Source organism: Cibotium barometz, chromosome 21 (genome assembly GCF_041138505.1).
Source record: "Cibotium barometz isolate CiBa-2024 chromosome 21, ASM4113850v1, whole genome shotgun sequence".
In the NCBI taxonomy this organism is placed as follows: Eukaryota; Viridiplantae; Streptophyta; class Polypodiopsida; order Cyatheales; family Cibotiaceae; genus Cibotium; species Cibotium barometz.
The window spans coordinates 8,736,686-8,749,859 of record NC_141066.1 but is presented as its reverse complement, the minus strand read 5'-3'; the positions used below and the strand labels follow the sequence as shown (position 1 = coordinate 8,749,859).

Here is a 13,174-nt window from a genome sequence, read left to right as displayed (position 1 = left end):
GGAGCTACTTCTTTGCTTCAAAATAATTCTGGTGCTGCCTTGCCTCAACGTGATGCTCATATGCCCCGTTATTTTTCTGCCCCGCTTCTGTTCAGCAAGCAGGCCGACCTGCTCTCTTTCCCTGGGGTCATCTCCATTTTCCTCATTATGCTACAGCAGCAGCAGGCCGCTTCTGTCGACACCTTTCTTGCTGTTGGTGCTGCAACAACAACTCGTTTTTATTCTCTCAAGGCTGCGCACCTCTTGTTTTTCAGTATGGGTAGCCCCCATTCTCTGTTCAAGACATATTCTCTACTCGTTGCTGCTCCACTCCTATATCAAAACAAGGTATTAGTTGGTGCTCTTCTGCTTCTGACAGGCCCGTATGCCTCTCTCTCTGCAGAGCAACATTTCCTCTAAGAAATCTCTGTTTGCAGCTGCCTTTCTCTCGGGTTACCCTCTGGATAGCGTGTCTGTGACATGGGCTTGAAAGCGTGGAAGACCTGAGGTAAAGACTAAAATAGATTATCCTTTGTATGCTGCAATATTCTCAATTCTATTTTATTCTTAAAAATTAATTTTCAGAACTGAATTTTATCTTGTAAGAGAACAGACACTGCCCATCAAAATAGGGGTAAGACCTTCTCATTTCTGATGCTGTCTCTCATTTATTTATCTTTGGCATCTCTTCTTGGGTACTCTGCCCTTGCTCTCTGCATAAAAAGACCTTTTAAAAAAAAAATCTCTCCTACTTTGGTCACCACATGATGTAGGCCAAAGAGGACCCTGTTCTAGACTTACCTTCCCATCTCTCTCATATTTGTCTATGCTTTCATGCTATCTACCACCACTGATCACCAATGATGTAGATCATGGGGTAATGTCATGTCTACATGGACTTATCTTTGTCCCTATCCAAGAGGCACCCCTGCATTACTCACTCTAGCAGGAGGATTGCCCTTGAGGAGGGATTATCAATCAAGGTCCATCTCTCTGTCTATCTACAATCAGTCAGTCTCTCTGTCTATGTGTCTATCTTGTGTGATCTTACAGTCACATGTCTCTGACACTCTGTCTATCAGTCTATATGCCTATCTTTTGTGGATTAGTTACCCACATGTCTTTGGCATTTTGTCTATGTCCCCATCTATCATCTAGTTGTCAGACTCTAGTCTAATGTCTATCATGCAGTCTCTCTGTCTGTGGGACCACTCTGTTGGCTGATTGTCTCTCTCTCTCTCTCTGTCTATGATCCACTCTTGTCCCTACCCTTGTGGACCCACATGAGGATATCACTTGAGGAGGGGTGTCTCAGGATCTTTTGTCTCTCAGTCTATCAGTCTTTATGTCTGTCTTCTAGTCTTGTCCATCTTGTCTTCTAGCTTGTCTCTCAATCCTTGTCTAGTCTCTTTGTCTTGGTCTTATCTTTTGTCATGTCATAGTCTTGTCTTTTTGTCTTCCTCCTAGTGTCCACTTAAGGAGGGTGTTGGAAATAAGTGCTCATTAGGAGTACTTTTAGTCTTGGTCATCTCAGTGTATGCCATGTGGCACTCAGGGATTTATCCCATATGCAGAGGGTGGCCACGGAGCGAGCCCATTGCAGCGAGCCAATTTGCAAATTATTTTCAAATCAATACGAGATGCGAGCAGTTTCTTGTCATGTATCCATTGAAAGTGAGCAAGAATGACACATGACATACCAAAAAAAAAAGCAGGCTTACTACATGACATGCCATACCACCTTCAAGACATACCACCTTCAAGACAATGTATTCAAGACACAAAATAAAAGCAGGCTTACTACATCCACCAAAAATGCTACATCCAAACTGTCTTTAAATAAAAGTTCAAATATCACGCTACATCCACCAAAAATGCTAATATATAAAATGTCTTCTGTATCCACCAAAAATGCTACATCGAAACTGTCTTTAAATGTCTTTAAAAAAAAGTTCAAATATCACGCTACATCCACCAAAAATGCTAATATCCAAAATGTCTTCTGTCTTCACAAAAAATGCTAAGATCCAAAATGTCTTTAGTCTTCTTCAAACTGCAAAAAAGTAAGAAATTAATGAACATTGCATTTATAGAGGATTATGGGGTATTAACAGTGCCTTGTCTTATTAATTTGGGAATTACCTTTGTAGAATATGGCTCCAATAGCTTATTATATATGCGATGGTCCTTTTCAAAGATAATAACATTACGTTCCATGACCGCTGCAATAAGTCCAAGAGTTCCAGTCCCAGCAAACAAGTCAACAATAGTATCCCCTGTCTTTGAAAAGAGAGATACTATGTACTTGCATAGCCTCTGCCCTCTTTGGCAACCACCTCTCCAAGGCTTTCCCTTTCGTTTTACCATATCCTCTTCAGGAACACTACATAAACACAGAGATGAGAGACCCAAAAACCTAAACCCTAAATACATAGACATTGTTTTTAATCACAGATCCAGAGTCGATCCCTTACATATCTTGAATGAGGTCTTGTTCCAGATCTAATTCACTCCCAAGATTTTGCTCTTCCACCTTATCTCCATACATCCGTAAATACTGCCTTGGTGTACTTGAGCATACAAAAACAGATAGAATAAGACATGCAACCTGTAATGAAATCCATTCAAATAGTAGTGAATTCCTTAGGCTATAAGTTGAAATAGACATAGACATAAGAATTTTTGTAGAAGAGAAGTGTGCAGCTACCTTTGTTACAAGTTGTCCCATCTTCTTTCCCACTGGTGGAGTGCATTTGACCACTTGTCGATGAAAGACCACAAATCCTCTAGATGTTGCCTCATGCTCTATCTTCACTCCTTCTTCCATTGTATAAAGGCATGTTATGAAGCCATGATCATTAAGACAAAAGTCTACAAATTGAAAAGTTGCCTCATATAGACTTTCGCTAACCACATTCCAAGGTGGCACTCTGTGTCCCAAACAACCCTCAACAACGAGGTTTGAGGGGAAGTCTACAAACACCATCTCCACACAATAGTCAGTCCTTTTCCCATGGACTTTTCCTTTATTACAAAGCACATTCATGGCTTCCAAAACATGTTTGAATAGAGGGGATGGCCCTTCTATGTTCTTACAGTCCCTTGCAAGGTCCTCGATGGAGGTATTGAATGCATATACCATGCCTGCGAATTCCCACAATGCAAGAAGAAACACAGAAGAAGATTGATTGGTAAGAGAAAAATATTTATCACCCCAATAAACATACACTACTGTTAACGGCATGATATCACCTTTCAAAGGTGCTGGTTGGATCATAGACGAGGCTACATGTACATTGCCCGAAGTACTTGTTGTTTGATGTACTTCTCTTTGTCTCCTATTTGCATCCAATGCTTGACTCACTATATCCCTCCCTAGGTTAACTGGTAGAGGGTGCATTCTAGATGTAGAGGCTATAGATGTGGCATGAGAGCTCGTAGAGCAGCCACGTACTGCAGTCAATGGTATACTCTGCACAAAGACAACTTATGGTTATAAATTACCTCATCAAAAAACTTTATCATCGTGCAAAAATCAGAGACAACTTATGGTTACCTCATCAGAACCCTCCACTATGGTCATCTTAGCCAATATAGCTAAGTGTTGATCATGTAATTAAATTTCTTCATATGGCACAACAAACCTCTCCATGTCTAGCCACCAGGGGCATCTTGTCTTTTCAACACTTGATAGAGGCTAACCATGCATTTCAAAAATAGATAACATACGTTTTATCATCATACATACATTTTATCATCATGACCATGATTACAGAAAACACTTACTCTCCCAAGGTGCAGATCCGCATATATATATCGTGGAGTATCCTCGCAAATCCATAACAACACAAGAGGTGGTATGGCCTGTACTACACCACTATCCACCTCTTTCAGCAGCCATCTAAATTCCAAATGGAAAGGAAAACTAAAGTCAATAGGCTATATAAGAAGCATAAGGAGAAGAAATAAAATTGACCAAGTTTTTTTTTTACCTATAAACAACTCGATGTGTTGCAGAGCGTAGCTCTTTTTGTGTGTCCATATCATTGCTAAATTTTATATCCCCCTGATGAACTCTGAAAGCTTTTTTGAAATACTTTCGTCGATGAAAGACGACATAGTTTATAAAGGAATTAATGGAAGGTAAGGAGATTCTATCACAATTTTCAATCTCCTCCAGAAGCTTGGAGCCATAAGAACTTATTTGTAGCCAGAACACAAATGAATGTAGCCACTCTCTAGCTTTTGCTTTGTCTTTAGGCAAGTACTCTATCTCTCGAATGCTAGCTTGTGAATTATCCAACATTCGAACTAAGAATGCCTTATCTTCATCCCTAACTTGTGCAGCCCCAATCATGTTCAGTTTCTCTTCTGTCGCAATATGGGTCCCTGCTGCATGCCAAGGAAGTGACAAAACAGCACGCCAAAAGTATTCTCCATTGGCAGGGTCTGCTATGCGGGCAAACTTTCCCACCCTATTCTTATACAGAATTTCTACCTCTCTTATCACCTTAGCCCTTCCGTCTACATCCATGCCCTTAGCCTTGTCCTCGATTTTCATCTCCATATCGTCCTACAGAGTCCATTTAATTACAAAATTACTCTTGCATACATTAAACATATTTCGCATAATTAAGTAGATCTTGCACACCTTTAATATCTTGCACACCTTAAACACAAGCCATGCCAATATATTTATTGGAACAGAAAACCAGCTTTTTTTGCCACGAGTGGGGCACTTTTTCATTTCATTCTCCATCCAATCCTTGTCCTCATCATCGAGCTCTGCAAGGAGGGTAGTCTTATCGGACTCACCAATTCTCCTTATTTGGAAGAGCCTATCCCCAAAAGTTGTTGGTACAAAGGCATAGTCATGCATCCTAGTACAACCAATGCAGAGAGTTGAAGCAACATCATGCAATCAATGCCAAGAGCAAAAAAGAGAAAAATAATAAAACATATACTTATTCAATCTGGAAAGAGAAAACATCAGCTCTCCAACGTCAGCCTTCTCGAATTGTAGAAAGTCACAGGCCACCAGACAATGCTTAGAGATGTCATTTGGAAATTCTGAGTAAAAGGAAAGAAGATGATAAAATTATATTAGATGCATACATAAAATTGTATAAATAGATAAAAACATTTCAAATCACCCTCACCTTGAGCAATCAAATCCATCCAAGATTTATAGCGGTTGTTTCCATCCAGTACATGTATCATTTTACCCTGGATGAACGGTCCCCATTCTGGCATATTTCTGAGAGACTCTTCAAAAGTTCCATTCACATCCCTCCATGTTGAACTCCATGACAATGTTGTTTCTTCAGTCAGAGGAGTCTCCTCTCCATCCAAATCAAACATGGACACCGTGAATGCCCCCTTGCTTTCAAGATACCCACCAAGGTTCTTGAATGCTCGACCAAGGTTCTTATCAGTACTGGGGCATAGTCTCCTTATGGCCTCTGTTGGAAGAAGCCTACACAAGGGGATCTTGGGGGGGGGGGTGCTGAATCTAACTCTAATTCGATCGATGAATGCAGTTGGAGTAGAGGTTTTAAGGATCTTTCCAAAAATTTCTGCTTTGATGCTCTCTGTTTTTCTTGTCTCAGTTGTCAATGTGTCTCCACCTTCTTCTTCTTCATTATCATCCTCTCTATCATTCCCATCTTCTTGTCTATCATCACCCTCTCTCTCATCCTCCTGTCTATCATCCTCTCTATCATCATGCTCTCTCTCATCCTCCTCTCTATCATCCTCTCTATCATCCTCTCTGTCATCATTCTCTCTCTCATCCTCCTGTCTATCTTCCTCTCTATCATCATCCTCTCTCTCATCCTCTTGTCTCTCATCCTCTCTATCATTCTGTCTCTCATCCTCTTCTTGTCTGTCATCCCTGTCTCTCTCATTCTCATGTCTATCATTCTCCATCAACACTTTGCCTTGACTCTGAACTTCCTCATCAAACAATCCTCGAGACACCCTCTCGGTTGTTCTTGCCTGTAATTTTTTGGAGCGTTTAGAAGGAGGTAGTAAGGAATCCATACCAGCAAAACAACAATCTTTTTGAGAACAAGAAGATCTAGTCACATAACGTTGGGAGTTGGTGTCCATTTTCAAAGATATAACTCTTCCCACAAAAAGTAAAGTAAACTACACGAATTATTCTAGGTAGTATAATCATGGGTTGGCACAAAGTATACGGATTATTTAAGGTTGTATAATCATGGGTTGGCAGGGTTGGCGCAAAGTATACGGATTATTCAAGGTTGAAAATAATCTCGGGTTGGCACAAAGTATACGGATTATTCAAGGCTGTAAATTCCTAATCATTAATAACAAAGTGCTCGAAAAAACCTTTTCCCAAAAAGGATTTCATTCCTCTGCAACGGCTGGAAGGAAAGGTACACTCGTGCAACTATCTTCTACAACCATTTTCTACGACTATCCTCTGCAGCTATCGTCTTCTACAACTATCTTCTACTCTATTCTCTGCAGCTGTCGTCTACAACTATCCTCTTCTACAATTATCACCTGCAAATATCCTCTGCGTGTTTGCAAGCATGTAAGTCCCCCTCTCTCTATCTCTCTGTGCTTGCAATAATGTACTGCTATTGATTACAATCTGGATTTTTTTATTTAATGGCCAATGTAAAAACTCCTTCTCTACAATGACTATGATGGCATAGTCATGGCTCTGCAGATGAAGTCTCGAGATAGCTCTGTAGTGGCCATGTTTAGCTCTACTGTGGCCATATTGAGGATCAAAACATGTCTATGTAGGGCCTCCAGGATCAAGTGCGCTGAGCGCACTTGATCCTGGAAGCTCTACAATGACAAGGATGGCATAGTCATGGCTCTGCACATGCAAGTCTCGAGATAGCTTTGCAGTGGCCATGTTTAGCTCTCTGCTTGTAATAATGTACTGCTATTGATTACAATCTAGATTTTAATGGCCAATGTAAAAACTCATTCTCTACAATGACTATGATGGCATAGTCATGGCTCTGCAGATGAAGTCTCGAGATAGCTCTGTAGTGGCCATGTTTAGCTCTACAGTGGCCATATTGAGGATCAAAACATGTCTATGTAGGGCCTCCAGGATCAAGTGCGCTGAGCGCACTTGATCCTGGAAGCTCTACAATGACTATGATGGCATAGTCATGGCTCTGCACATGCAAGTCTCGAGATAGCTTTGCAGTGGCCATGTTTAGCTCTACAGTGGCCATATTGAGGTGTAAATTTTCTGCTGGATCAAGACATGTTTATGTAGGTCCATGTTGACATGTTTATGTAGGTCCATGTTTATGTAGGTCTGTCTATGTAAGGCCTCTAGGATCAAGTGCGCTGAGCGCACTTGATCCTGGAAGCTCTACAATGGCTCTGCAGATGAAGCCTCCAGATAGCTTTGCAGTGGCCATGTTTAGCTCTACAGTAAGTAGCCATGTTGAGGTGTCTATGTAAGGTGTAAATTTTTTTACTGGATCAAGACATGTCTATGTAGGGCCTCCAGGATCAAGTGCGCTGAGCGCACTTGATCCAGGAAGCTCTACAATAACCATGTTAGCTCTGCAGATAAAGCATAAGCCAATGTTTAGCTCTACAGTGGCCATGTTGAGGTCTAAATTTTTTGATGGGCATGTTGAGCACTTATTGTTAATAAAAACATAGACATCTTTTGCTAATGTGGATGCCTCCATGGATAGACAAGACATGCCTGTGTAGGGCCTCCAGGATCAAGTGCGCTGAGCGCACTTGATCCAGGAAGCTCTACAATAACCATGTTAGCTCTGCAGATAAAGCATAAGCTAATGTTTAGCTCTACAGTGGCCATGTTGAGGTCTAAATTTTTTGATGGGCATGTTGAGCCCTTATTTTTAATAAAAACATAGACATCTTTTGCTAATGTGGATGCCTCCATGGATAGACAAGACATGCCTGTGTAGGGGCCTCCTAGATCAAGTGCGCTCAGCGCACTTGATCCTTAAAGCTCTACAATGACCATCTTGTGCCAGTACGTGGCCATCTTTAGCTATACAATGAAGAGGAGGAGCCAGTAGACATTCATGGTCTTGGCCCCACACACAAAATACAAACGCAAGGAAAAAACGCACAGGTGATGCTCGGGCAGGTGATGCTCGGGCAGGTGATGCCCTTTGAGGTGATGCCCTTTGTCGTGAGGGTGAGAGTTGCAACATGAGCACAGCAGACATCTTCATCTTCAACGTTGTTGTACTTCAGCGATATATTTAGGGAGTATAATGTGGATGCCCTTTTATAGAGGTATTCCAGTCGTGGTCTTCCAATAGATTACAGTCGTGTGCATAAAAAGTCGTGTAAATATTTCTAAAAGGACTTCTTCTAAAAGTCTAAAAAGTCTAAACCACTGCTTAAACCACTGCAGTACACATTTGACCACTAAAAAGTCGTGTGAATATATATTATTGTGCTTACTTGAACATTAAACCACTAAAAATTAAACCACTGTAGTACAAGGAAAAATGTGCAAATTATACTTCAAAATCGTACTGGGAAAATTACAAAACAAAATCCTTCTGGGAAAATTGCAGTACAAAATTACAAAAACAAAATCCTACTGGGGAAAATTACAAAACAAAAACGTACTGGGCAAATTTAGTTGGAGTCCTACTGGGAAAATTACAGGGCAAAATCGGCATAATCCTACTAGAAAAATTGCAGGACAAAATCCTAAATTTATGTGGGGAAATTTATGCATCCCCATCTTCCTCACTGTCATCTTCTTCACTGTCATCCCTATCTTCCTTATTGTCATCTTTCTCACCGTGGGAGTCGGGGATGTTCTCTGCATCTGCATCATAGCCTGTGCCTGTGTCTGCCTCGGGCATTTCAATGGGCATTTCTTTATGTTCTGCTTCCTCTTCCTGCTCGGGCCTATGCCTTTTTCTCACGTAGTCGTTTTATTAGCTTTAGTGTAATGTATATAGTATTACTTTGTTTTGAATATTAATGGATATGTGTGCTCACATTATACTTTCTTTTGGAATGTATTCCTGAAATGTAGGGATTCTGAGTCAGATGTTCAGATTTTTCTACACAAAGTTGGAGGCCCTCTTTTTAGACTGTCATTTTCACATGGGAAATGTTTATTATCAGCCGAATTAATGAAAGAAAAACTAGGTGCAGAACATGAAATTTTTATTGAAGGTCTATTGCAAACTGATGATGGTTTTGAGAGCATAGGGACAATTCCCTTGTACCATGGGATTGGTGAACATGGGTATTATATCTTAGATAATACCCTGTCATCATTTTATGTTGCAAAAGTAGCCATTACATCAACACCACTCCCTACCCCTGGGGATATTCCTTCTGGATCTGGCAGCAAGACCTCACCTATGTGAGTGACATTTCAACTTTTGAAACATGGTAAAATATAGTGAGGTTATCTTTCTTGTTTCAATTGTTGACTTTGGATTGTTGATTTTTTTCCTAGTGACTTGGATGAAGAGGACATGGAAAAGGTGGTGCATGCAGATAATTTAATTGACATTGAGGAAGGTGATCCTGCATTTGACACTGCAGTATCTGCCTTCCAAATTGTTCGTACTTTGCCGCCCAATGACATATTCCATAATATTATAAATGAATGCACATTCAAAGGAAAAGTCAAGGAGCTCCCTAAGAAGTATGAAGAAAATTGCATTTATGAGCTTTTAGATGGGAAGGGCATGGAGGGTATGGAGCACAAATATGAAGGAAATGCATGGACAAAACCCCAGACACAAACAAGAACTAATAAATCTTTTATTTTGAGAAAGAGTTTTTGTGGGGGTACCTTCCAGTGTATGAATGAAAGATGCACTTATCGATTTCGAAACAAATCACCGAATAGGCTCCATTGGAATGGCCAATTATTGAAATCCCCAAATGAAGGATGTTTGGCTTTGGGAAGTTATGGAAACTTAGAGTGTTTCTTTTGTAAGCATGTTCCAATGTGCATAAAAACATGTTCAGTGTCTGCCTACTATTTTATGCCTAAAGATCACTCCCATAGTAGATTGTTCCTTCACTATGGGAAACATACACACACAATTGCTAGAGGCATGTGTCGAGCATTTATGCGAAACATTAAAGCCTTAGTAGCTCGTGTTGTTCAGATGGACCATAATGCGGGTCCACGAAAGGTACAAATGATTGTTGCCAGGGAGTTGGTTTTGAAGGCTTTCACTGACGATGATAAAGTGATTGGAGAGTTTATGTCAGAGAGGGAACTCCAGGAGATGTCTCAAGAGCTAATATCTTTAATAAATCTCAAAAAGTAAGTTCTTCTCTATTGAATATATATATATATATATATATATATATATATATGTAATTTCTTAACCAACTTGGTAAATGTAGGGTGAAGCAGATGGTAATGCAAAGTCGAAAGACAAGTCGAGCACTAGGTGATGGATTTGAGGCTATCCTAGAGTTAAAAAGAAAATGCCACTTTCAGTTCTTCCACGAATCAAGGTTTCCCTTGCAAGCAACCAAAAGTGATGAGAGGTGCTATCTTTTCAAGATGTCCACAACTGGCCCTGGCTCTGGCGTTGATATTGTCAATAGAATGGATGCTGCGGGGGATCGAGACCTTCGACATTCATGGGTTTGTTTTGATCATGTACACCGAGTGGAGAATGATTGGCACACAATGGGTGCACATGTGTATGATCACACGTATGTTTTAATTTTTATTCTCTTTTCAAAATGAAATGACTGTTCGACTGAGTTGTTACAATACAATAATCTTCCAAATACTCTTCTTGTAGGATTGGAGAGCTACTCACAATTGCAACTTGTGAGTTTAGAGAGGAGGATGAGACAGCACAGATAATGTTTTGGGAAAATTTGAATGCAGTTATGATCGACCATACTGGGAAATCAGCAAACTTTTTTGGCTTCATGGCCGACGAAGCAGGTGCAAATTGGAATGCTATTAGGTCAGTATATAACAATGGAGATGAGATGGTAGGAAAGGAGAGATCTTGCCTTTTTCATTGGAAGGACAATCTTCGAGTGCATACACAAAAGTATATATATGCTCAACATATGGAAAAACACAATGAAATGTGTGAGAGGTGGAGGACTGCACCAACCAAAGAGGATGCTTTAGTGCAATTCCGTAAGATACGTGCATGGTGGGCAACAGGAAAGGCAGCAGACAGAAACATTCCCAAGCTAGATAGTTGGCTTAGTTGGTGGCACTATAGAGCAAGTCGTTGGGGTCATTTTATTATTAAGGTATGTTATGTATGTTTTTTTTTTCTATGAACTTAATTCAATAGCAGTAATTAAAAAACCTACTGGTTTGGGTTTATCTTTGTTCAATGGGTTTTCAATGAACAGGATGGTGAGCCTATTGTAAATGCTCTGGTACCACGGACGAACCTCTCTGAAGCCAAGCATGCTAGTTGGCTAGCAGGAGAAGGATACAAACATAAAATTAGTTTGTACGATGCATGTGTTTCAGATCTCATCAATGCTTACTTCCAGTGTGCTCGTCAAATGGCTTTTATGGAAGGAAAATATATAGGTGGAGGGCCTGACCTAGAGATATTAATTGAGAGAGCTCTTTCCAGACAAACTTCAAGCCCTTCTCCAGCTGCTACTTCAAGGGCAATTGATGATGCAGTGATGGGCACTCCAATGTTTACAAACAGGATAAATTTCAAGGGTGAGAAAAAGACTATTCGAGCTAAACGTCCACTTCATGAGGTCCATGAGGGGAATGTAGGGAGCTCTAGCCACCGACCAGAGTTTGTTTATGTGACAGTGGATAAGCATGAAAAAGGGCAAGCATCAATAAATCCAAAAGAAGGTGACGTAGCACTTCAATCATTAGAGCAAGATATTCATCAGACAAAGTGGGCATTGCGCAGGATTCCGATCTTCAATAGAGTAGAATGTAACCATTGGGTAGGAGGAAAAAAATGTAGCAGAAAGCTACGAGGCGGAGAAGTGGCACCATGCTTTTGGAGTGATTGTCAATTATCTTCTTGGAGGAAAGAAAAGTACTGCTATTTCTGTAATAATGATGTTCGACACACTTGGAAGCCTACAAAGACAATCTTACATCCACCTGCAAGTGTTCCTAATGTTTGGCCAATAGCAACAGGTACACACTTGAAAGTCAGGGAAGCTCATGATTTAGTAAAATCTGGATTTGAGATTGGTGTACAGATTCCAAATAGTTTGCTTCAAGAGAGTGAACAAAACAAGCAAAAAATTCTTGAGGAAGATAAGCAAAAATACCCCTATCGAAAAGGTATATCGAAAGCTGCATATGCACAGATCAGTGCTGCGTTAGATATGAATGTAGAAATTATGGGAGGACATGTTCAAATGGAAGGGCAGAAGGAAATATTTAAAGTGAGGGAAATCCAGAACAAAGAAGCCCTACCCATTGAAGTAACCATTCAGAACCACCCAATATGTTCGTGTGCAGAATTCAATGATAGGTTGGTCAAAAGAAAACCATATCTTGCCTGCAAACATATCTACTTTGTTTTCCTGATGATTCTTGGACAGGATGTGAACAATAATATGCATATCCATCAGCCAAAGATTCCTAATTATATTTTGAAAGAGATGCTCACAAGATCTCAGAGGAGCCACCCACAACAATTATAGGATATACTTATAATGTTTTGAGAATATTTTGAGAATATCAATTAAACTTTTTGTACTCTGTGCGCTATATAAATAACACACTTATATTGATTGATTTAATTAAGTTCAGTGTTATGTCAATATTTTCAGTCATTTAATAATTAAGTTCAGTGTTATGTCAATGTTTTCAGTCATTTAATAATTAAGTTCAGTGTTATGTCAATGTTTTAGAGAGCAGCACAAGCACAAATCTGCTCGCTTGAAGGGGATAATCTATTTTTGTATTCTGTGTGATTTTTGCTCTTATTTTTGTATTCTGTGTGATTTTTGCTCTCGGCTCGCTGCTCTCGGCTCGCTTTATTGACGCACTCCCATATGCACTCATGCTCAGCTCTTGTACTTTCCCCCTATATATTCAAGGGGTGACATCAATGGAATTATCTCAGTTTGCTTCATCCCTCTTGCACTTTTCCCCATGTTCTAGTTTTGTGTGATACCATGCTAGATTTCTAACAGAATCATGGAGAAATCAATGGAATTTGATGCTTGATGTAAACTCTATCAA

The 13,174-nt window shown here is 40.0% G+C and overlaps 1 protein-coding gene across 1 annotated transcript; it reads left to right on the top strand.

Moving 5' to 3' along the window:
* The first annotated feature begins 9,470 nt into the window (after positions 1–9,470).
* LOC147626807 (uncharacterized) lies at positions 9,471–12,630 on the top strand. Its single transcript, XM_086816073.1, has 5 exons — positions 9,471–9,693; positions 10,093–10,276; positions 10,770–10,918; positions 11,150–11,241; positions 11,347–12,630. Exons 1-5 carry the CDS (start codon positions 9,471–9,473, stop codon positions 12,628–12,630), a joined length of 1,932 nt encoding a protein of 643 aa, XP_086672199.1.
* Positions 12,631–13,174: the final 544 nt, after the last annotated feature.